Here is a 25295-nt window from a genome sequence, read left to right on the forward strand (position 1 = left end):
AAACATAAATGTGAACAGTGTAATACAGGTTGTCACCAAATGCATTCTGCTGACACTTCACCTCCCATAGTAGCATTTACTGAAAGTCTAAGTCCTCTGGTCAGCAGCTAGCTTTTGAGCTCAAAGCTCAAAACACAGCCCAGTTCCTGGAAATAACAGTGTTGGGAGTGAAAGGAGCTGATAGGTCATAGAGCAATGGTGCTCTAGTGCATCTTCCATACCTTCGCCTCTGGCCAGCTCCTGCTCTTGACTTGCTCCTGGCTGACGCTAGAAGTGCTGATTTCTGGGGAAACAGGCTCATAGGAACGGAGGGACAAGCTTGCAGCAAGTAGACCCATCCGGACACAGGTATCTGTGTCATGTTTAGCAAGGATCCCTGCGAGGATCCCTGCCATTAAGCTATGGAGAGAAAGAAGGGTGGTTTTGAACACAAGGGGAACAGCTTTGATTTTGGGAACATAGGCATTCGTTTGTAAGAGCATTCATGTGTACTCAAACCAACACTTACAGAATATGTAACACAGCAGAATATGTCACATAGGAGGGGTGAGTTTGTAATGTAAAGGTTTTTCTTTTTTATAGTTATTTTTCAATTTGGAGTAACAAATAGTGCTATTTATTCCCATTTTATTTGTTTCTCATCTGAGAAGTTGAGGTACTTTCCCATTCCACCACATTTTCTATTATTTTCCCCAGTTTTCCAGATGAGACAGGAGAAAAGAGTCAAAGAAAGGAAAAGTCTAATCTTCCTTTGCTCTCTAATTACTTTGTCACTTCTCTGCTCCTTGTTGGTGCCATATTACGTCCCCTCCTGTCCCCAACAGAGTGGATTGGAAGGGCAGTAAAGTTTCCATATGATTGTGAGACAGACAAGAGACACAGCTGGAAAAAGAAATCCAAGGCTGAAATGTGGTTGTAGATTCACATGTTTGTAAACTTTCACTGTGGTTTTCTATTCCCATTAAAAATTATGTGAGTGCTTGGAACAAAAGCGGTCATCCACAGGTCCTCACAAGGCACAGTGGAGGCCATTGAGAGGAGGGGATGACTTTGCCATCTGCCTGGCTGAAGGGAAAGGCTCTGTTGAGGCATGGATACAAGCAGGGTGGTGTTTGTTATCAACTGGGAGCAACTACTCTTTATTCATAGCTAAATACAATAATGATGCTTGGAAACTAGGAGAAGACAAAGACATGAAGGAGAAGGGAGAAGATAATGACATTTGAGAGGAAAAAGCAAGGACAGGAAAATATGACACCATGGAGGAGAAAATCTATGGGGAAGGGAAAAATATCACTCTTTTTTGTGCTCTAATTACCTCAACATTCTTTTATCCATAACAAAGGCGCAGAAAATTATGACTTCCATAAGTCATTCAATCTCTCAACAGCCCCAGAAGCTGAGAGTAAATATTTGTGGGAGCATCCCCTAGCAATGCCATGTGCAGGCATGAGGTGTTATGTTGTCATGGCAGCCAGGAACAAGGAGCAAACAGCCGCTTGTGCCTGTATACACACATGGATCCTTGGGCAGCATCTCTGGAGCTGTTAGAGAGCCGCAAGGTAGAAGTGAGGCATAGGGTGTCCTGGATCACTGCTTCTGGGTGTGCAGTGTCCCCCGACTTCAGAAGTACAAGGGTACATGGGGGCTGAGCTATGAATGTGTTACAGCCCTGGGTTTTGACCTGCTGGTAAGCCCTTTGAAGTGCTAACAGGCTGCGCTTGGGGGACTTCACCACTTACATATGTCAATGTGGTGTCCTGGCATTTCCAGCCAGGATTACCAGGAAGGAAAACCCTGGACAAATGAGAGGACTACAGATATTTCTACATAAACCTGGGGGCTCTGGCGAATGTGATTTGCAGACCAATATTACTTCAGGAATGGGAGCAGTAATGGGCCCCTAGCTTCCAGATAGCTTTGGAAGAAAAACCAAAGTTAAGGACATTCAAGATGTGATTCTGGGCAATCTGATCTAGTTGAAGATGTCCGTGCTTATTGCAGGGAGGTTGGGCAGATGATCTTTGAAGGCCCTTTCCAACCCGAACTAGTCTATGATTCTATGACACTCCAGTGTAACTCAGTGGAGGTGTCTGGCAGTGATGCACCTTATCTCATCTTTGTCCTTTCCTTAAGTTAAGCCTTTAAAAGGAAAGGAAACCCTAAAGAAGATGTTTAGTGTACATTAGCCTCCAGAAAAGATTGACTGTGGTCAGGGGTAGTTGTGGACCAAACAGATGATGCAAAGAGAAGGCTGTGTCCCTGGAGGGGCTGGCAGAGGGTGGGCACATCTCCTAGAAGTAGTGAGGAAAGCTGAGCCATCCTTAGGACAGGCTCAGGGACCCATGAGGTTCCTCCCAGCCCCCATTCCTTTGCCATTACACTTACTGCTTCAAACAACACTTAGGTCTTCTTTGGAGAAGACCAGCTTGCAGTTGCAGTCAACTCAGAGGAGACCTGGGACACGAGGAATGTGTCCTGGTGTTACCTAGCGTGGCAAGAAGGTACTGATTGAGCCTAACTCAAATACTGAGGATGCTGTAAGTTTAAAAGAAAAAAGACTTTTCATGCTGCCCACTCACAAAAGACAAAAAGAACTGTTGCTATGCTGAGATAGTGGTAGGTAAGAGTAGAAAAATAAAAGGAAATATCTGTCACATACAGCCTTTTGGTCTAGCCCAAGGCAATGGAAGGACAGAATAAATTATTGTAGTGTACAAGGCAAGAAGAAAAACCTGACTACTACATACAGTTTGACAAGTTAACAAGGAGCATAATAAATTATTACTCTGACAGATTGAGAACTGATCAGTGGGGCTAAGAATAATACCTGTCATTTCCTACTCCTGTGTACAGTGTTGTGTGAACAGCTAGGCGTATTACGCAGCAGACTCTTTTGAAGCATGCGCTATTGCCAGAGGCAAGTGCAGAACCTGGTGAAATGCTCTTATAGGGTGATTTTAGCTGCTGAGTGGCAGTACCACTTCCATTGGAGAAGTGTGGAAGTAAAGTAGTTAGTTAGAAAGACAGCTTTGATGTAAGGTGGTTTACTTTGCTTTCAGCAGCTCAGCCCAGGCTAACTCAGGACTACTAGATTGCCATGAAAAGCTTGGATCTTAAAGAAAAACAAAAGTAAGAATGGCAAGACTGGCTTCCAAGATGCTCAGGGAGACATTTTTAGCAAGCTTTGCAAGTAATCATGGTAACCAGGCCTTTTCTTGTGTCCTTAAGTGTCCTTAAGTCCTCCTGTCTTGTGTCCTTAAGTCCTCCTCAAGCAGCAGAATATCATTCACCTTTGCAGTAGAATTTCAAAGAAATCCAATTTATGGCCCTCCTACATTTAGCTGGAGAAGACAAAGTAGTGAGCAATATACCTGTCACCGGCTCCCGAGACGTTGACTATCTCCTCCCTGCTGATGTGGACAGCTGGGTAGTGGGTGGCACAGAGGCTAGCAGCAGCAGCCTGTGCCAAGAGAGAAGGGAGAGAAGGGAAGTTAGTGGGAATTGCCCAAATTGGTATGGCCTCATGTGGCTTATGCCATCCAGACCTGCTCAGATGCCAAAAAGAAAGAAGAAAAAGGCAATAATGTTTTTTCACACTTTGAAAGCTATCAGCAATTTTAAATAGAGCTTCCTGAAAGTGAAGCCTTCACTCATGAATATTCATGCAAGCACATTTAAAGCTAGCTGACTAGAAACACTGCTGCTAGAAACCAGCAGTTTATGGACAGACAACTTGATTTGCTTTCAGAGCTGTGTATTCCACCTACCAAACACATACGTTTCCCAGGACTGCTGCCATGCCACCAGAAATAGCAGCGATGCTTTATGGTCTGAGAAAGAAGCAACTGAGAGCTCAGAGTTAGTTTCCCATGCCTTTACCTGTTCATGAGGTCCTGGACAAAGTGATATGCTCCCTCCCAGCCTCTTGCCACACAGGAGGATGCCGAGAGCGCCGAGGGTTACCACCACACAGTGCAGATGCAACAGCAAAGGGCAGGCCAAGGCCACTGCAGTCTGGACAACATCCTCCAACCTGGTTGGCAGCTCTTGATACAGTGGGGAGAAAAGGCTGTGCTATAACTGTAAAGATCCTCAACTGGCCTTTTATGGGCTGGCAACCTATTTCTGAGGACCACTGCTACTATTTATGAGCACTTCTGATATGTGGTTAATTTTTCTTTAAATCATGGGAAACATGGAATTCTCCAACATTAGACTTCCATACCTCTATCCCACACCGAGGAAACCACCCCTCATGGGACTAAATATGTGTCTGTAGAGATCAAAAATCTGTCCTAAAGTATGACTTCATTGCCTTAACACCTGCATGTGGTGGGGCATTGCATTTCTGCAAAGGGTGATACTGAGATATTGCTCCAGTTTGGCTGATGAAGTGAGGCAAATAGGATCTCTGGTTTTGGACAAGAAGCCATCCCAGGCCTACTGTGCTCTCTGACAGATTATCAGTCTGGCCTGGGCCACACAACCCATGCAGAGATGACTTTAAGGAGGAAGATGGCAAGAGTGTTTAAGAATCCCCACTGTGTTATAACCCAGCTTGCTTGAAATAGGGACTGGAGCAGCAAATGTTCTTCTTCAGGATGCAGGTTAGAATCTTAGAATCATAGAATCATAGAATAGTTAGGGTTGGAAAGGACCTTAAGATCATCTAGTTCCAACCCCCCTGCCATGGGCAGGGACACCTCACACTAAACCATATCACCCAAGGCCTTGTCCAACCTGGTCTTGAACGCTGCCAGGAATGGAGCATTCACAACCTCCCTGGGCAACCTATTCCAGTGCCTCACCACCCTATCAGGAAAGAGTTCCCTCCTTATATCCAATCTAAACTTTCTCTGTTTAAGTTTAACCCGTTACCCTTTGTCCTATCACTACAGTCCCTAATGAAGAGTCCCTCCCCAGCATCCCTATAGGCCCCCTTCAGATACTGGAAGGCTGCTATGAGGTCTCCACGCAGCCTTCTCTTCCCCAGGCTGAACAGCCCCAACTTTCTCAGCCTGTCTTCATACGGAAGGTGCTCCAGCCCCCTGATCATCCTCGTGGCCCTTCTCTGGACTTGTTCCAGCAGTTCCATGTCCTTTTTATGTTGAGGACACCAGAACTGCACACAATACTCCAAGTGAGGTCTCACAAGAGCAGAGTAAAGGGGCAGGATCACCTCCTTCGACCTGCTGGTCACACTCCTTTTGACCCAGGATATGCTTGGCTTTCTGGGCTTTAAGTGCACACTTATCTAGAAGTGTGTGACTGTCTCTTCTGAGTATTCAATACCTGCTGGCAGAGGGTTCCCGAGGGTCCGATTTATTGCTCTTAGCTCTTGCAGGTTGGGGGAAATGTATGTGAGCGCTTTCCAGCTGTCTGAGAGGAACGGCTTAGAGGCCTTGTTCTCATCTGTTGGTTCATAGCACACTTCAAAACAACATTGCAATGGGTTAGTTCATGAATTAGTCATTAATCTCTATGTCAGAGCAGGATGCAGTGTATAAGGCTTAGCATGACCTGCACAATGTGAGGTATGCGTGTAATCTGTTAGAAACTTAAAATACTATCTCTCCCATGTTTGGGATAAGGCCTCCCAAGGCTTCCTTTCCAGTGCTCAGCAATGAGACAGTTGCTTCTGGCTCTGGAGTCATACAATCGAACTTCAGTTTTGTTTCTCCTTTTAGCTGGTTTTGGAGCCTCTGCCAGGTTTTAAGAACACTGTCTCCTTTGGGATTTGCTTTTAAAAATGAAGGCATGACTCCAAAGGTTTAGGAAGCTTTGTGAAAGGTCCCCAGCATACCGGGGGTGGTGATGGTGTGCATTTCATGGGAAGTGGGAGAGAAATCCTGTCAAAAGATGCTTTAGCACTTATGAGAAGCAAACTATATTGCTGCTCGAACTGGCAGAAGCACATACACTTGCACTTCCCTTGAGGTTAAAGGCAAAGAAAGCAGCTTTCCGTGGCTTTCTGGCAGTGCCCACAGGCTATAGCACCTACACCACAGGGAATGTGATTTAGCTGCAGAATGAGGCAAAGGTCAAGGAACGCAGACCTTTGTTCCATCCATTTGAAAAAGAGTAGCAGAGTACAGAAGGGAGTGCTGAATGACACGGCATGTCAGACAGTAACCAGGTATCTCCAGCAAGCAGCAGTGGAGAGCACTCAGGGTGTGCAGAGTGTCTTGGCACAAGGTTAGGAGCTACAGGGCCAGGGCTGGGCAAGTTCTCCTTACCTGCTATCTGGTGCTCTCTAGCTAGTTGGCAGACATACTGAATAGTGGAAAGAGGCACATTTCCATCGATGCACACTAGTGGGGCTTGGCACAGGTTCTCCTTGAACTGAGACACCTAGGAAAAATCCAGGACACAGAGCAGAGACAGCTTGAGTCATTGCAGAGGAACAAATGATTGCTAGTTAGAGTCAGGATGTAGGATTTTCACTCGTATTGCAGCCCTTAGGTGCAGGCATGAACCTAAAAGAGTGACTCCTTAAGGAAAATGGAGTCTTCAGGTGCAGGCATGAACCTAAAAGAGTGACTCCTTAAGGAAAATGGAGTCTTCAGTTTGCCTCATCTCCCTCCTTTCTTCTCCTTCTCTTGCTCCCTGCCACCAAGAGCTGGACTCAACTGGCCCAGCCCTTCTAGTAAGGAAAGGTAGTTGCTGGTCCTCACTAGACCACTTTGGTATCTGTGGGTTAGTCAGAGACCTACAGGGAAAGGGAATGCTGCTCTTTAATTCCCTGTGCTTTGCCTGGCTTGACTACACCTTTGCTTGCTGCTTGAATGCAACCAGTGCTACAGGCACTTGTGCAGCATCCCTCCTGTGCCTCCACTAATCGTGGTGGAGAGAAGGGCTGCCAGAATGCGCTTTGCAGCAGAAGATTGGCTCAGAGTTTCCACTGGCCACAGTGGTTTCTTAAAGCTCAGGAGAGATAATCTGTCATGCAATGGTTTTCTGTGCCAAGACTTGGGAGAGGCAGGGTGCGGATGGAAGTGGGAGCAATGACCATATTTTTCTCTACGAAGTCTCCACCTCATGGGGATGACACTGGTAAGAAAATTGCACTTAACTTCCATGTCGCTGTCAGTCATGAAGCACAGGCTTCTGTTCTGTTAGTAAAAGAATGAGCAAGGAAGAAGGGTGCACTGATGGGGCTTTGCTGAATCAGTGCTTAATCACTGCTTTCATTAGTCCTGACGTTTTGAAGGTTTGGATGTGCTGAGAGCAGTGCCTGTTGGTACAACTCAGCATGTAGAAACAACAGGGATAGCAGGGAGGGGGTGGAACAGAAAAACTTGCTCTAACCAGTGTTCTGTCCACTTTGTTTTGGTTTTCCCTAAAGGGAGAAGTACCATCTCTGCAGGTGGGCTGGATTTATTGCTGGCTTTAAGGTTCCCAAAAATTATAGGTTAGCTGGGACTAGTTAATGAAGAGGATTTTGACCTACATGTCATGGATGATAGCAGTGGTGATACTGTATGGAGCAAAACCAGAAGCTCCATCTGGCTTAGAAACGACAGAGGGCTCTGGTAGCTTGCCATGCTGCTATTTCAGTGTCCAAAGCCTGGGGTTAACGTCAGGATTTCCCACATCCCCTCTGCACACCCTCCTGGCACAGCTTCCCCAGTTGCTTTTCATCACAGGTCCACACTCCGTTTCCCAAGAAAAAGTTTACAAATCTGATGGTATGCATACATATTGCTCTGTTATCTGGTGGTGGATGTCCATGTCTCCCAAGCCAACACTGAGCTCCCCAGCACTGGTGATCACAGCACAGTAAGTGGCTGTGTTCTTCGCCTCCAGCTGAAGGATGGCACTCATGTCCTAAAACAGGGAGGACAGTTACACAAGGAGCATGTTTCTCGCAGCTACCACACTTGGCACATCCTTTCTCTGTATCCACCTGATCAGTAGCCCAGCCTGCTGTTCTGCATTTAACCTCCCTTCTCTCTTGAAATAAGTAACATTTCAAAGGAATCCTGCTCTAGACAATGCTGGCAGATAGCTATTTTTTAATATTTACAATACAACAAATGCCCCTGCTTCAAGAAATCATTTAGTAAATGAGAGTGACAGGTCTCTGTCGTGCAGTTCTATAGGCTGTCTCTGTCGTGGTCTGCAGCCCTGCCTGCTCCAGCTACCCATTCCTATAGCTTGTGTGACACTTCAATGGCCTGACAACATGCTGGCACGTCTTGGTGGCACACTCCAGCTAGCAGTTATGTCAGCCACCTCACCAGACTGCACAGCCCAATGTTGAGAGCAGCCTTGGAGCCATTTTTACAGCAGTGTCACAGACATACCTATGAGGTGTGGGGGTCTTGTGAATAATCTGCTTAGAGAACTCAGGACATTTCTTGGAATATACACGTGGACAGAGCAATGCAGCCACCCCAGCAGCTCACAGGGAATTTGGAGGTTTTAAGGAGACGCATTGTTAGTAATACGCTTTGTTACAGACAAGGATTGCTTGGCTGCTGCCCAGCAAGTCCATCTTCCCTTGGCAGACCTCTCACTTTGATGGCACAAACTATGCTGGGTAGATGGGGGATTATAGACCTGCTGCTATGAAGCCTTTATAAACAAAGAGTTTATGTTCTTATTACTTCATTTACCCAACTGCTCAGGTAGCCAGAACTAAGGACCCCTGTGTTCTATCTGGATATTAGGGACCTGAGGGTGTTAATAGGCCTTAATGGCCCTGATCAGCTTCATCTGAGGGCTCTACCTACATCCAGCCCTGCCTCTACATCACAGAGGTGTGGGATGATTTGGGTTAGGGTTGTTCTCATGGCTTTTCCCGCTCCCCACTGGGGTGGCATGCTCTGTCTTGCTGCCCCCTCCATGAGCTCCTGCTGCTCCTGGGTCCCTAACCTCAGTGGACAAGCTGCTGTTTAAGTCAGGTATTCCTCTGGTGCACAGTGAGGGGTGTAGGCAGCTATGTAGGGGACCTTACTCTTCTAAAGCTTTAAGGTGTCCAGCTGAGTTCCCAGTTCCAGTTATTCTCTGTCATATACTTTATTCAACCAAGGCCAATTTTGGCATTGCTTTGTCTATCTTCAGGGTCAGGGTTTACATGTTTCTAGTTGTGCTTATGCCTTACTAGAGTTTTTCATGGTTCCTCCTGATTTAACTCACTTTCTCTCCTTCAAGCATCACTCCTTGGAGCTGAATTCAGTCCCCATGGTTCAGACTCCAAATGGTATATACATTTGGCCTGTGTTTTGGGGGTTGGCTCCACGCCTTCTAGCTTTCTGTAACTAAAGGAGCATTGAATTATTTCTACTCTTAGCCTGGTGGGAAATAGCTTTTATGTTTGCCAGGGTTGAGAAGATTTTTCCCTCTATGCAACTTCATCACCTCCATGCTCCTGATGTGCTGCTACTGTGCAACATACCATATGGTGACAGTAGTGCAGGACGGATTCTGAATGTTCATCCTTCCCCACAGCTGATAAAAAGAGAGGAGTCTGTCCAAGGCGGCTTAAGCAGTCTAAAAGGCAAGTGGAAACAAGAGACATTAGTAAATCCGTCAGAGTATTCTGGACACAGTGACAGCCTGTGCAGGTTAAGAAAGCCCTTTCCTGGAAAACTTTATGCCCACCAATCCCTGTCTAAAGGACATTCAAGATGAAACTCAGCCACAGCTGCTGCAAATGGTTGGATGGGGTTGAGTGGGGTGATCTGTGTCTGCCTGTTGTACTGGCAGTCTGAATCCTCTGGATATTTTGGAACATCTAGGAGGAAAAGAGAAGAAGGGGTGCATGGATGATCATCTCTGAATAAGCTTATTCCTCTGAAATTCTTGCTCAAAACCAGCTCTTATTGCAACTATAATCAGGCATTAATTCAGTGCTGAGGGCCAGACTGTTCACTGGAGATCATTGATGCTTACTTAACTTTAATTTGGGGTCAGTGTGCTACATGCTACTTAACTTCATATTTGTGGACCTTTCTTTTCCTGATCCTAACTCCCTTCCCTCTTACTTCTTGGAATGGCCCCTGCCATTTCCAGGCAGTCTGCCTGCTGGTATATTGCCTAACATGTCCCAGATCTTAACAGCATTCAAGAGCTCCTGCTGTTGAAGGAATACCAAAGGACAAATCACAGCTGGCATGCACCCACAAGCAAACACAAGCACGAGGCACCTGCCAAGTTTCTTCCAACACCGCCAAAGGTTCGTCTCACTCCTCCAGCATTTGTTTGCCCACCACCCTGGAAGAACAAATTGTTAATTGGCAAAACTGGAGGGCTGCTTGGCATGAATGCTGTGTCTCCTTCAACATGTGAAGTCAAGTTGATGTTACTGAAACATAGGTCATCAATTAAAGGGAGAAGAAGGCATCTAGATACCAGATTGAGGGCAATATAAACATCTACAGCTATCTACAGACTTCAACCTTGATGACAAAGGCCTGCTTCCTAGGAGGGGAGATCAAGCAGCTCTCCCCATGCGTTGCTATTTCAGTCTTACTTGCTAAGACCTCTTAAAGAGAACAAAGCTAATAAATGTTTCAGTTGATATGAGCAGCCCTCTGAATTTACCAGCTCACCACAGTGCTGCGACTCCAGAGCTGCTGACCCAGACCTGAATGGCTCTGCCGCTGCCTTCAGACCATTTAGCTGCCCCCTTAAGCAATTTGGGGGTTGATTTCTTATTTATTTATTTTTCTCTTTGTAAAATGATGGAGGGTAGATTTAGATTAGACATAAGGAATAAATTCTTCACTATGAGTTTGGTGAGGCCCTGGCACAGGCTGCCCAGAGAAGCTGTGGCTGCCCCATCCCTGGCAATGTTCAAGGCCAGGTTGGACTGGGCTTGGAGCAACCTGGTCTAGCGGAAGGTGTCTCTACCCATGGCAGGGGGGTGGAACTGGATGAGCTTTAAGGTCCCTTCAAACCCAAACCATACTATGAAAGTTAGATTTGTTACCTTCACGTGTACTGTCTCTATACTTTACTCATGGAAGGACCTGTTTCGGTGTCTGAATACTTTTTAACTCACCCTTCTCCTCCCAGATATCTCCCTTACGAAAAGTGCTCTTCTCCACCTGTGTGGTTATCAACTTCTCTTTTCACTTGCCTCTGCCTTCCACTCCCCAGCCCATGTGTCAGACTGTCACATCCAAGTTTTCAGAATCCCTCTCCCATCTCCCCCTTCTTCTAAATGTTCTGCCATTAGAATTACATCAGTAAGTGCTCAAATCAACTTGGGCTTTTTTTTGACTATCAAATGGCTTAAAAGCTTTTGTTTCATAAAATCCTGAAACATACTTTCCATTTCTGAAGACAGCTTGCCACTGGTGGTCATAATGATCTTCACAGTTCTGCGTAACTCGGAGCTCTCAAGTGTATGCTGAGGATCTGTGTGGCAAGCACTGAAGCGTGTGCATGCCCATACACAGCAGCTCCTGGCCCAGTCTTTCACCGCCTCTTGTTAGCCCAGGTGCACCAGAATACCCCTGCACATACACATTGCTCTTGCTTGTAAACACCGCTTGATTGCAAACACAAAACAAGTAAATGTATTGCCATCTCACAGTAAGAAGTATTCTGCCTCCAACCTGCTGCTATTCTTGGGCCTTCTCAAAACTCAGACTGAAGCTCTCCAAGGACCCTTCTACCCCAGTGTGAAGCTGCACATTTGTCCTTTGCACAGAATGCTTTTTTCTGCATCCAGCCCTACAACTGTAAGAGGCTGCTCTCCAATCTAAATATGGTCTTTTATCACTCTCTTCTGACCTCCAGGCTGCTTTTGCTTGCCTTGACTCTCCCCAGTTCTGTAGCCTGCAAGACTTTGTGCTAATTCTTGACGCCTTTGTTTCTCTGTCTGGCAGTTCTCCAAGCCCTGACCTGCTCAGACCACCTGAGCAGAACTGGCTGTATATAAGCAACCTATGGCTTCTGTCCATCTTTCCACTACTTGTCACTCCTTGTTAAGCCAAATGCCCCTCTGTTACATTTGGTCATGCTCCCTGGGAATTGCCACTGGTACTGCCAGGAATGAGTCTATTTCCATCTGCAACTGTCTTTGGTTGAGTGTTGCAGATTTTGAAAGCATCAAGCTTGGCTATTTTAACTCTGAAGCAGCCAAGAGCAAAATAAAAGAAACCCACTCCAAAGTAAAAAGCAAGGATGCTTGTTTAGGCAAGTCAAACAACATGGCTTTGATCACTGGCCCCTATTTCAATATTAAAAGAGGGTACTAACCACCATCGTTAATGAGCACAAACTCTATTTTATGTGGTTCCACTATCTGTTTTTCAAAACTGATTCCTGCAGGAATGTTGAAAATACTCATGAGCTCCTTTTGTTGTCTGGCTGCTGAGCTTCTCAGTTAGTCCCCTACACAGCCCAAAGGCAGAGTTTCAGATTTTTACACCAAGCCTTGCCCTAACAGCAGTGGGTGACCTCTGCTGCTGTATAACCCCACAGGGCCTGAAAAACATGAAGATGCTAAATCTCTCTTTAAAGTAGCAGATGGGTGCAATGAGAGAGAAACTAGCAGCCTGCTTTTGAATTAAAAATGACTGGCTCTCATTGCACCTCACTAGCTCAGCCAGTAACTTCAAGTTTCAGCTCAGGTATTTCTTCTATGTAGTCTTCAGGTGGGAATGTCTGAGGTGAAAGATAAAAATGGCATTGCTGTGGTGATTTGAAGTAAGACTGGGCTGATACTTTCTGGCAATGTTTCAGACTTTAGTCTCTGGGATCTTCTTCCATGTCCTAAGAGGTTTGAATTCCTAATGCAAAAATGAGACTCTGCTCAACTTCTGGGTATCCTGAGGGAGTTATAATCATTATGCTGCTTCTAGCACCTCTTCTCAGCAAAACCAAACATCAGTCTCTGCAGGTCAGATGGTTACTTTGCATATTTAGTCAGATAGCACTTTGCATCTGGATACCCTTGAAAGCCATGTGGGAATTACAACCAGGACATAATACAGCAGCTTTCCTGCGGAGACAGCAAGAGGTGTGAGTGGTACTCCAGTGATCTGCAACAAATCCAGAACACGTAAGGGTGGGAGCTCCTGGGTGCTAAGCCCTTTAGAAAAGACCTATCTTTTGAAGCCAAAACAAAGCAATGCTGTTGAGAGTGCTTTTTCCTCTGTGCCTAACCACAGCAGCTGTCAGCAGCAGTGTTACAGCTGTCAATTCCCAAATCCTCCTGTAGTTTGGCATTTGAGTAGTTGCCACAATGGCCTAACTTTAACGCTTGCTGTTATACAGAAGGGCAGCTAATGCCTCATTTTTTCATACACCATTAGTATCTCCTTTTCCCTTTCCCCCCATCAGCTGTTCCCAGCAGTGTCTATAGCTGCTCTTGCCTCCTCACTGTGCCATGGGTGGTCCAGGGATCTGCACTCACGTTTGACACACCAGGGGGTGGCTGCCTTCCCTGGGACACAGCTTATCTCCTTGTCCTGACAGCTGAGTGTGGCATATGGGTGTTATAGGTTAGATCATCACCGAAGCAGTTGAACTTTTAGTTTTGCAAGCCTTCATAGCTGATACCACAGCAACTGTCACCCTTGACCATTATATTACCGTTTGGTCTCTGCCTTTGTATCACTGAATAGCCAGCTTCTGTAACGACAGCTTCTCCAGCACATCTTTCCCTATCTGACTGAGGGGTCTTCACAGGCTGTCCCATCTGACAGCAGGAGTTTCCTATCCTTGGACAGGAAGGACAGCATGGAGTAATTTGAGACACAAAACAACTGTTGAGCAAGCTTCACCGCCTCCATCTATAGTACTTCATATAGCTCAACAAAAATTGTATAGGCCATGCAAATAGCTGTCATTTGCATGGGGAAGTCCCAGGTCTGTTCCACTTTAGATTTTTGGGCGTTTTGTGGTCAAACCAAATTGTGAGGGAGAGGGTCTGATAACATTTAAAATGTTCTTTCTTTTTTTTTTAAGTTTTTTTCTCTGTGTGTGACTTAAACCCTTCATGACTGAGGCAGTTGGTTCTCTGGTTTGCTGTGTCAGTACTTCTTTTCTGAGAGGTTTCTTACCACTGTGCGCATTCTGCATGGAGATTCTTGCTTCCTATTCATGCTGCCCTTCCACAGCAAAGACAGTCCCAGGCAGCCAGAGCTGGCTGTTACTTCGAGATTTCCCCTCTATTGTGTGACAGCTTTTGAATTAGAGCTGTCACAGCACAGTGAAGGCCTTCACCTGCTGCTTCTAGCTCTTTGCATATGTGCTTCTAGAATGTCCTTGGCAGCTCTTCTGCTAAAAGAACTCTTTGGGCTTTTGGAATCAAGGAATATTCCCAGAGCACCTTAAGATAGTCTGTAGAGGCCAGAGTCATACGCGGAGATTATCAGGGTGACCCATTGCTCTGTCTTTTGTCTTGAGTGGCAGAGATAGTGACTTTTAGCACGGGAACAGAATAGGTCAATATGTATCATTCCATTGCTCACCTAGACAACACATCAAATATGCACCACTACACCTCCCAGGTTTGCACATGTGTATGGATAAAGACATGTGGGTACAATAAAGATATCGTGGGTGGATGCTGCCTTCCTCCCCACCCCAACTTTGGCTTGGTACTCCTGTAAAAATAGCTGGAAATGACAGTGGTGCTAAGGAAACTGCTAGATACAGTACCAGGATGACAGGGTTCTGTGCCTTGGCTATAAAGTCAACGTTGATGCCTCCAATCACCACCTTCAGGAGAGAAAAAAAGATGTAAAAAGTGGTTAGACGGACTTGAAGAAAAAGTTTCCAAGTCTTCTTTGCTTTTCCTAGTCACTTTTCCCACCCTCTTGAGAGCTGGCTAATTTTCACTGTGCTTATTTTGGATGGCTAGACACAAGTCTGTACAAATTAGGAAGAATGGAAATCTCTTCTATATGTTGCTTTCTGAATTATTCCTGCTCATAGCAAGCCCCAGCATGGCAGGTGGGATGCTACTGTATACATGTATGGGTACTGGCAGTTTCTCTGTGTGGTGATAAAGTAATGTAAGGCATTGCATGGGTCTGGTCACATCAGTGCCCTTGAAGCCATTTCTCTTGGGACAATTTCTGACATACAAAACCTCAGAAACATTCAAGCACTGTTGTGTAAGAAAGACAAGAAAATGGGGAAAAAGTGGACAGAAAAATGCAGTCATTTCTTGCAAGCTCCCAGGAGAAATTTCCACACCCAGTGACACTTTATGGAGCACTCTCTTAGTGTCCTACAAAGCCAGAAAAAGCAATACAGCTCCACAAACAGGAAGTTTCCAAGTTCTTTTGGGACATACAGGGTTTTTCTCATTCCATCAGATGCTGGGTTATTGTCTCTGGAGTCACTGCCCTCTTTTATGTCGACAAATTTTACTGCAAAAGGGGTTTAGAAAATTTTCCATCTCTCTGAAGACTACCTAAAATAGATTTCCCATAAATTATGTGGCACACAAAAAAATCCAGGAGAGTGAATAGAGTATTGGGATTATAATGGATCTTGTTCAGGATATGCTGTACCTTTTGTAATTTTTGCAATTATGAGCAGGAGGCCAACAAAAAGGAGATATTTATAAAACATGTATAGCTCAACAGCTCAAAATATCTCCCTCTACCCTCTTCCAGGTCTACTCCTGTAGTCTCGAGTTCCCTGGCACTGAAAGCAATACAGCTGAAGTTGTACATAAGGGCACAGTAAAAGGTGATTAAAGTTTTAATGGATTTGGCGGTCTAAGACTTAATGGGATTAGGCCACTGTCAGTGTTCATTCCCTGTAAATATGGATGGGGGGTGGGGGAGAGGAAAGGATATTTATCTAAGACAAATAAGAAATACTAGATTAAGATAGGGCTCTTAAGATTGGCTTTTGTAAACAGATATAAATGCGTCTTGTGCTGTCAGCAGAGGCGTTATACGGAAAGCAGACAACTCACTGGCTGGGGTGGGGTTGTGTCCTCTCGCCGAGGCAGGTTCCCCTTCCTCCTGGCTTTCTGCAGTTTGCTCAGGGCCACCGCAATGCCGCTGCCCACTCTGGCATTGTTCTGGATCAGGGCAAGGTCTGTTTGGCATTTCTTTGAGGAAAAGCAAAAATACCAGCAAGACTGACCTGTTAGAAGCCTATGTAGGAACTGTTTAGAGGAGAATGCAGAAAATACGTGCTGTGAGACTTGATAGATTTGAACCCCCTACACCCTTTGGGGAGGCAAATACTAGGTTACCGTACTGCATGAACACCCTGAATTTTAACACCCACAGCTGTTTCCCTTACAAGTTTCTCTTACTGTGTGACCGCATGATGACCTGGCTAAGGCAGCGGGATGTAGAGTGCAGTGCTCTGGAAAGCTCAGGTACCTTCCACTGTGCAATCATACCATGGACAACAGTGTCCTGAGATTCCATCACAGGACAGGCAAGCTTGGGGATCAGATGTAAGGGATCTCTTTGGACTCTGGACCACCTGCTGTCTGTGCTGCGCTCCAATTTTTAATGCAAAAGTAGATGAGGACAGTTAATGGTGTTCCTGAAAAAGGAAGATGCAATAGCTAAGCTCTCATCTGTTTGCAGATACTGAAGTGTTTTCCCCTTGCTAGACTGCCAATAAAGTGATAGCATTTTCACCAAGCATTGTCAGAAGAGACAGTACACTGGAGTACTTCCCCCCTCTCATTCACTAAAAGGATACTGGAGTCCAGTGATTTCCCATCAGTTAATTCACTGAGCCTCCGTAACATAAAAGGGGTCAGTTCTTTGCCTGTGATCCCTTTGGACCTGCAGATGTAAAGAAAACGCCTGCAGATGAGAAGGACTGAGCTGAAACAGCATCCAAGGAGAAGCACTGCTTCTAGCAGATAATTTATCTCCATAACCACATACTGTAAAAAGTCCTGCAAACATGCTTCAGGTTAGACAAAATTACAGTTGAAAGCATGCTGTGGGCTCAGTCATGCCTGAGGTTAGACTGTACTACAGCCCCTGTAGCAGTGTCCCTGAAGTCGTCTACTTCTCCAGGACCCAGGTGAGCAAAGGCTAGGGCTTAGGTTGGTTCTCACCTGGCTTCGCTGAGAGCTTGCTGGATGGCTTCTTCGATGACTTGGCCTGAGGCAGCTCGCTCCTTGGGACAGGGCACTGCTATCAGCACCCCGCTGCTCATGCCCAGCCCCAGAGCACTGGCTGGGAGAGGACAGGCACATCATTAGTGGTTCTCCTTGAGTAAATCAAATGCTGAAGGAAAATGACAAGAGTGGGTGCAGAGTGAAGGAACCCACAGAGCAGAAACTCCTGTTCTTAGCTGACCCAAAGACATGGTCTAGTCTTTTCCAGCTACCAAACAGTTTACACGTGACTATTTCTTTTGAGTCTGTACAATAAAGGGGCAAATAATTTGTTTTTGTAAAGAAAACTGACTCCACTTCTGAGGGCTCAGAAACTGTTTTTGTAAATACATTAACATATATGTTCCCTTTACCTCACCAGTGTGAAGAAAACATGTCTCAGCATGCCAAGGTGGCTGCAGCTAGGTAAGAAACTTGCTGTAAAAACTGAATTTCACTGCTGCTTTACAAAGCACTAAAGCAGGAATGGGGGAGGTGGGATGGCCTGGTTTTTGGGACAAACCCTTCTCCAAAAAAAGCTCTTAAAAAAGTGCCTCATCCAAATGTGATTTTTGTGTCCTGCTCTTCCAGGACCCTACATGGGCCTTTTCTTTCTGAAACACACCAATGAGTTGAGCTGCCTCCTCTTCATCCCGGACCTGATATGGTGCCTGGAAGCCGCTCTGGCGTGAGAAGAAGGCTGGGAACTCCCTTGACTCTCCAAAGGCAGCCACACAAACTCCCTGTGTCTCCTGCAGCAGTGGAGGCGAGACCAGCAGGTAATCAGCAGAGGGAAAGGGGGCCCACCAAAAGAAGGGGGCTTTTTCCTAGAAACTGTCTTTCTTTAGCACAGGTTTTGGTTATTTTATGCATCCCACTCTACTCAGTTATATCACCAACATTTTTTGAAGTAAAGAGCCAGCCATGGTAACAGGATAGACAGAATTTGGCTTCCACAGGAGATGTGCATGTCCTGTGCTTGTGCTCAGAGCTGATCAAAAGCCATGCAGCTGTCATTAGGGCAACACTGAGTCTGAGGTAACAACTTGTGATCTGAAGATATGTTGTAAGCTGACAGGAATATAAATGAGTTCTGTTTGTGATTAAGAAGCATTGATGTTGGCAGTTACCTGAAGCACTGGCCCTGGTGGTTCCCAAACCTTAAAAAGTGACTCTACTGAAAATCATTTGATTCCCATTTTAATTCTATTTTAGCATTTGATGGATATAGCTTGCCTGATCCACCAATTCTGGAGTATTGTCCCAGAAAATCAAGTCCAAAGCCAGAGAAAGACAGCATGGCTAGCACTGGTTTTGGCGTCAATTGGAACAGGTGCTGGAACAGCCCCTTGGGGATGGATAAATTTATGTTAGGGAGCAGCCCAGAGCTTGTATAGCCCCAGAACTAGAGAACAGTAAATATAGCTTCACGTCCTCTCAATAGTAATTTCTAAAAATCTTAGGTTTAATGCTTACCCCAACACCACTGGGCATTCTGGACACAAAGCACATTCCCTGCTTTCAGGCTCAGCAGCCCATGCTACCTACCAGATATTCCAGTGTCCTGCCAATATCAAGGATAGATTTGACTCCTGCAGATACAACAGCAACCGGAGTTCGTCCTAGCTCCGTCAAGTCAGCACTCACATCCAGACCTGTCAAGGGACAAGCAGACATTATGTTGGTGACTGTGTTGTATTCCAAGCAGATGTGATCCGCCCTCTTAAAAAGTTGTCTCTGCCTGGGATGCCACTGCCTGCTTTTGTAACCACTTAGATCCAGAAACAAATATTACAGGTTTAGATCATGCCTTTAAGTGTTGCGATAGAAAGAGATATTGACAAAAAATCACATAGCTTAGGGCAGAGGTGCAGCCATGCATTGTATCTCTCGGCTCTTTGATCACATCAATAAACAGCATGTAAAAATTTGGTAGAAAAGAAAGAAGAAGGGTTATACAGCAAGGGCAAAGTTCAGGGAGATGGAATATAATTTAAGTAGATTTTGATTTTGGTATTGACATCACTGGCAAAGAAAAAAAGCCACAGGAGCTTTGCTGACCTCAGAACATTTCGTGGTCTTGAATTTACATCTGAAAGGGATGTCATCCAGCCGAGCAATGCAGTTATGCTGTGCTAGGAATATATACGACTACGAAGAAAGAACGTACTTAAAGGTCACAAACTACACTGCCAAGGCTGGGCCATTTTCCAGAGAGGAACATGCACTTCTAACACAGACCAGGGCCTAAGCTTCTTTTGTGGATATACTCTGCCTCCCCAGCTGAGAGGGAGTCAGTAACAACACTGTCCTCCAAGCCCCTATCAGGTTATCCAGCCATTACAAAGTGGAAAAGGTACAGTCAGCTCCTGTTGTGACAGCAAACAATATCCATTTAACCCCATGTAAGCAAAAGGTAAACTCATAGCCTCTTAACAACTGGCCAGTGCTCAAGAGGAGTATTTTGAAGCTTCTGGAAAGGAGACACGAGGGAAAAAACAACCATAATATGGTTAAGAAGAATGATAACTTTACTCTTCTGCAGGACAAACTGGGAAAATGGAAAAAGATGGAATGAAATAAAGCAAAGTACAATGTATTGATTTTCTTACTGTTCTCTCCTCCCCGATGGACACCTCCTATGCCACCCGTCACAAACACACGGATTCCTGCTTTGTGTGCGGCAATCATTGTTCCAGACACAGTAGTGCCACCAGACAAGCCCTGTCAGGGGACAAAGTCACAGTCAGCACCCAGGGTGACATGGAGAATGCTACATGTGGGCAGCTGTGGTTGTGGTCTGACACACAGCAATGTCACAACAGCCTGCTGTCACCAGCTGACAAGTGAAATACCGATACAAATATTCTATTAGGCAAAACCACAGAAGAATCATGGTCCTTGCTACATAAGCTGCTCTTGCAAAGGCAAGTTCACCAGGGATTTCCAGGGCTTTCCAACCAGAAGGCTTCATAGGCAGCTAGTGTCACCTTAAGATGTCACTTTAAGCTTGTGATGGCCTGCATGTCACATAGTTTGTATGTAACGTGATGATGCCTTATCATGCCAATAATATTCTTAGCCCAATACTCGTGGCTTGCCAGCCAATCCAGAATGTCTTTTCACTAACCCTATGGCTGCTATTCCCATACTTTGTTGTATTTTTATTCTAGATAGGACCACATTTGAGCTTGCCAGTAAAATACCACTTTACATGATCTTTTCAGGAAGTTTAAGAGGCACCTGGCTTGAAGCTGAGGAGCATTACACTATAGCTGTAGAGAAAACACTAAAACAGAAAGTCTACAAACCATACCTGGCTGAGGACAAAAGGAAGATCTCTCCGAGACACTTTAGTTACATTTTTACTGCTTGCCAAGAACTCAAGTTCCTCATCTGTGAGTCCTATATGGATTTGACCTCTTAAGATACCTACAGTGGCTGGCACTGCTCCATTTTTTGTTACAATTTCTTCCACATCTCTGGCCATGCTAGAATAAGATAAACAAGACAACAGTCACAAAATTCATGAGGCAAACAATCAGACAAGAAAACTGCCATGTTTGGTGGCCATTATTCCCAGCTTCCAGTTTTATACAGTCCTTGTGATTTCAGCAAAGTCCAGTTCCTCTTCTGTATTTTCCTAGTGGCAAAAGTCTTTGCATTTGAATTTGCAGAAGTGCAGAGGTCCCATTTTCAGGACAGCAATGTCCAAGCTTTATGCTTCATTTTTGAGAAAAGAAAACATTGCTTGGTGTACAGGCAAATCTGGTTGTACAATAGACTACTGAAAAACAGGGATTGCCTCAAAATAGCATCTTTCTGTATCTATTACCCATTATTTCTCTGAGATCAGAAACCTTCACAGAAACCTCAGGTAATTGAAGCCCTGCTCAGAAGACCAGGATATATTTTTCACAATACAGGCAGTTACAGAGTGACAGCAGTGCCTGAGGATACTCCAGGGCTACAGTTTAGGCCTTTCTAAGCTTCACAGGTTTTATATTTCATCAATCATACACTATCCTTTTTAAGAGCAGCTTCTTCTTTTCTGAGCCATCTGCACATACGTTAGGCAATCTGTAACTACTGAAACTACCTCCTTCCCAAAATCAGGTTTTTAGAGTTTCATTCTAAGAATGTCAGGAAGAATAACAGCCAGGTAAAAATCAAGATGGAAAATCCATACCAAAAAATTCCTGTGCTTTCTGGAAGCAAGGATGGAGAGTACAATTATTTCTGGCACTGTAACCCAATGAAACGCGAGTCTGCTGAGCATCAGTAAATAAAGGGTAGAGGTTGGAGAGGTTCTACGCAGGGTACAGAAAGCAGCAAGAGGGATCAGTAGCTCTCACAGTAGCTGCCCTGAGTGGCAGCAAGGAACAGATTTCACTATTGTATTCCAGTCCTTTTTGCATTATGAAAGATATACCAAAAGAAACCGCAGAGTGTTTTCAACGTCTGTAAAAACTATGCAGCTTCTCTCAGAGCAAGTGATGACATTATCTGCTGCCACATTTTAAAGGAAGCCAGAAATGTTTGGTGCTGGATAAGAAGATAAATAGTACCCCATATGTGTCCTTAAAAGGCCAAATGCAACTGTTTTACACCAGAGCTCATATTCTGCATGCCTGACAATTTCCATTTGCTCTTACAGGGGTTTTGGCTTGACCAAGAAAACCAGTCCTGATACACCAGTTATATGCCTGTTCTTACAACTTTGTTGAACAAGAAACATCAAAATCGACCACCTCAAATTCTGAGGATAGGCCATGCCATGTGTAATGATGGTGCTTTCCAAGGCTACGACTGGTCTCCCCTCCATCAGGGCTTCCTGTACGGAAGGCTGAATCCTGACATAAGCACCTGGGGACAAACACAGAAAAGTGAATTATTTGTGCGGATATTTGAAGTTACTACTGAGCTGTTTTGTAAAAGACAAATTGTCATCATCACAACAAATTTATCCCCCTCTTAGTTGTTCTTTGGGGTGAATTCAGAAATAACTTCACAAAGCTTCACTTATGTAAGTGAAATATTTGCAAAATATCTCTGTTGTTGGTATGAACAATAATCGTCCTCATCATCACTGAGTGTTCCTCTGCCACCAGTTTTGCAGCTGCGTTGTCACTGGCTCCAGTAACATTACTTTAAATTAGCATTACTGTGAACAGAGCCCTGAAACCATGCTCAAAGAATACGTTCTAAAAGAGTGGAGAGACCAAGGATACCATAGTAACTCAATACATTGTAAGGCTATTGTGCATCAAGACTATTGTTGCTCTTTGTTTTGCTCCCAGAACACTGTCAGCAAGGTCCCTGCTGCATTCAAATGAGGAAAATGCTTTCCACCCAGGAACTCTTTCAGAATACACTACTTACCACGCAGAAATCTTCTCACATGGGTGGTCCCACATGCCACAGTAGATACATGTTTTCCCAGGCTCCAGGCTATCTTCCCAATCATCTTTTGCACTCAGTTGGTGCTGAGATAACAAAAGTCAGGCAAAAACAAAAGAGGTAATTTAGCAGTAATGGGACCATGTGAAGCTAAACATACCATCTACTGCCTTGATCTCGGCAGGTAAACAACCCTTGCCCAGGAGACTGCCTGGAGACTCATGGTGCTTCAAGCATGAGCCATGCTGTCAAAGCAAAATGTTATGCTGCAGAAATGGAGTTGGAAGGGTTCACCTGGCCCGTTGTTAACATTGGGCTGAAATCGTGGGGAAGCAGAGTAACTAATGAGGAGTAACAAACTAGAGAGAGGTTGGAAGTAGACAACTTTAATTTCCAAAGCTACTTGCTCATGACAGATTGCAGGCTCAGCCACTGCCACCTCCAGCCTGAAAGATCACGGAGAGCAATGTACAAGGCGGACGCAGGCAGAGGAATGCTATAAAGATATGAACCCAGTTTTTGCTAGTGTCTAGGAGGAAACAGCAGTTCAATAAAACAAAGAAAGGAGCTGGGAACTGCTAAACCAAGCTGTAAGTACAAGGAGGAAAGAGCAGCTTTCCCTAGAGCCCGGAGAGCTTTATGTAGGCTCACGTTACATCATCCTTCTTAGCGCAAAGCTGTGGAAGCAGAGCCGCAGTTCAGCCCCGGCAACAAACTCCAGAACTCCTCCGGTCTCTTAGCAACTCCTATTCACTTTAATTACATTCATTTCCAAACAGAAAAAGAGGGAGAGAGAGCTGTAAAGGTTAAGAGACTGGTCTGGTCTGGGCCTCGGGGCAGTTTCACTCAATGCCTGAGTGCTTCACTTATTTTCCCTGGGCGTTTTGCTGTATCCCTCCAGCCTTTCTATTCTTCACACCTTCACCAGAAGGAAAAGATTCCACTCTTCAGTCCTTTGCACCTATTGTTAATTTAGATTGCAAATCAATTAAAATAAGTTCTGTGCTCATGTTACATTCAGCAGAACACCGCTCTGAGCCCAGCGTGTGGCACTAGAGCTATATAGAAACATCTTTTACCTAGGAAGAGTATTTTTGCCCAGATCCGAAAACTTCAGCTGTACAGGACAGCTGGGTTGTGTAAGTCAAGAAAAAAGGGCCTGGTTCAGCTAGACACAATACACACCTGTCTGAAACAGTAAGATTTTCCACTTTCCAAATCCTTTTTAAGGATAAAAATCTTAATCAAGTTTATGGAATCATATTATAACAGCAAAGTGGCAAAAGCTCTTACTTCACGCTTACAACCTCTGCCTGTGCAATGCTAAGCTCAGCAGCCTGAGTAGTTCATGCAAATGTTTGGTATTGCTCTGTGTGTGTGTGTATACACCCCTTGCTCTCCAGGGCAAAGTCAGCTTTGGAATAAATTCATTAAGCCAACAAGGTTACACCAGGGATCAGTTGAGCTGCTCGAGTTGTGCTCTGAATGTTAACAACCCCCCAAATGCTGCACAACAGCCAGGAGTGCCCAAGCTGTGCCGGCTGGTGGATAAAACCCAGCTGGTCAGCACCTGAAACTCAATACAACTTCGCTGATGTTCGCTGGAAACTCAGCCAACGCTTGGCCTGAGCTGCCTGAAAGAGTTTTGAAGCTTGGCAAGTCTTATAGCAAGACCCACCCGACCTCTTGCCTTGTAACAAAACTTTGCAGACTCCTCTAGCACGGACAGGCTTTCCTCCCTCCTCCAAACCTTCCCTGCTCACCTCTCCCCATGATCGATCCAGTTTATCCAACCTCATGGAGCAACGGCCTGGCATGTCTCTTACCTCTGGGCATTCGCCTCATGCAGGGAGGCTGGGTGGGTGCTGGAGCAGTGCCTGGGCAGCCCTGGAGAAGGCAGGAGGATGGGGGGGGGGGGGGGGGGGGGGGGGGCAGGAGCATCACATGGGGGTGTGCACCCTGGCAAAGAGAGCCTATTTATTATTAACCACAGGCAGCTGACCTCTGCAACTGCTCGCTGCCTGGGGTGCAGGGGGCCATTTCACAACGGGGCGAGGAAAGCTGCTGTGATTATTTTTGTTCCCATGGTGCCAGATTCCCCCCTCTCTCTTCAGAAGACTTCTCTCATTTTTCAGATTCTTTTGCTGTTTGATATATTTTTTTAATGTGTGAATTCATTGCTCACTGAAACAATGCCTCTGCAGACTGAGACCCTTTGTACTTGTTCCTAAAAAGCAGAGGAACTACATTCATGCCTCCCCCACAACTTTGCCAAATACAGCTGTTAAGCTCTTTCTTCTCTCGGTAAGAGCTCTACTCAGCTCTGGTCTCCCAAGTGAGGAAAGCTGTAGGTCTAAAGACAGTTGTGGTGATACTCTATGATGCACACCTGGCTACATCAACACAAGCTGGGTTTGCAGGGGACAACTATTGTAGTCTCCTACTGTAAAGACAATCTAACCTAGCAGTTCCAGGGTGGCTTTGAAAGAGGACTTTGAAATGAATAAATCTTTGTCCCCTCATAAAAGCAATAATACTTTGAGATCTAATGCACTGATTATTACAAATGTTTTGATTTTACATTCTGCAGAAAGTACGAGAGTTCAGGGTTAAATTGCTACCCATGAAGGCATTGATTTATGCGATAAAAGACGAACATAATTGTACGCAGCTTCCACACATAACATAAAACCAGCTGAAGTAATTGCTAATGTATTGGTAAAGTAATCAGTGTCATGGAACTGATTTGACTGCAATCCATTAATCAGGAAATTGTAAAACATAGGTTGTTAAAGAAGTATTTGCACTTTACACTTATCCCTTTCAAAAGGAAGTTTCT

At 45.1% G+C, this 25295-nt stretch overlaps 1 protein-coding gene across 3 annotated transcripts; it reads right to left on the reverse strand.

Annotated features, from left to right (window-relative positions):
• LOC133264864 (uncharacterized) lies at positions 1–24369 on the reverse strand. Of its 3 annotated transcripts, XM_061444925.1 has the most exons (19): positions 24283–24369; positions 22439–22542; positions 21808–21922; positions 20373–20547; positions 19669–19780; positions 18605–18711; positions 17682–17808; positions 17015–17135; positions 16648–16733; positions 15899–16023; positions 14626–14685; positions 10155–10221; positions 9404–9498; positions 7702–7830; positions 6240–6354; positions 5296–5433; positions 3883–4049; positions 3375–3463; positions 1–399 (listed from the first exon to the last, which is right to left on the reverse strand). In XM_061444925.1, the coding sequence occupies exons 2-19, from the start codon at positions 22521–22523 to the stop codon at positions 204–206; spliced, it is 2109 nt and encodes a 702-aa protein (XP_061300909.1). In that variant the 5' UTR covers positions 22524–22542; positions 24283–24369; the 3' UTR covers positions 1–203. The 3 variants fall into 3 exon arrangements, 2 of the variants coding, with proteins under 2 accessions (XP_061300909.1, XP_061300910.1); XM_061444926.1 differs by lacking the exon at positions 14626–14685; XR_009741787.1 differs by lacking the exon at positions 3883–4049 and having other exon boundaries at positions 260–399.
• Positions 24370–25295: the final 926 nt, after the last annotated feature.

The sequence above is a fragment of the Pezoporus flaviventris genome, unplaced genomic scaffold (assembly GCF_033815535.1).
Source record: "Pezoporus flaviventris isolate CSIRO_AGI_PZ_B2104156 unplaced genomic scaffold, CSIRO_AGI_Pfla_v1 ptg000002l, whole genome shotgun sequence".
Lineage (NCBI taxonomy): Eukaryota > Metazoa > Chordata > Aves > Psittaciformes > Psittacidae > Pezoporus > Pezoporus flaviventris.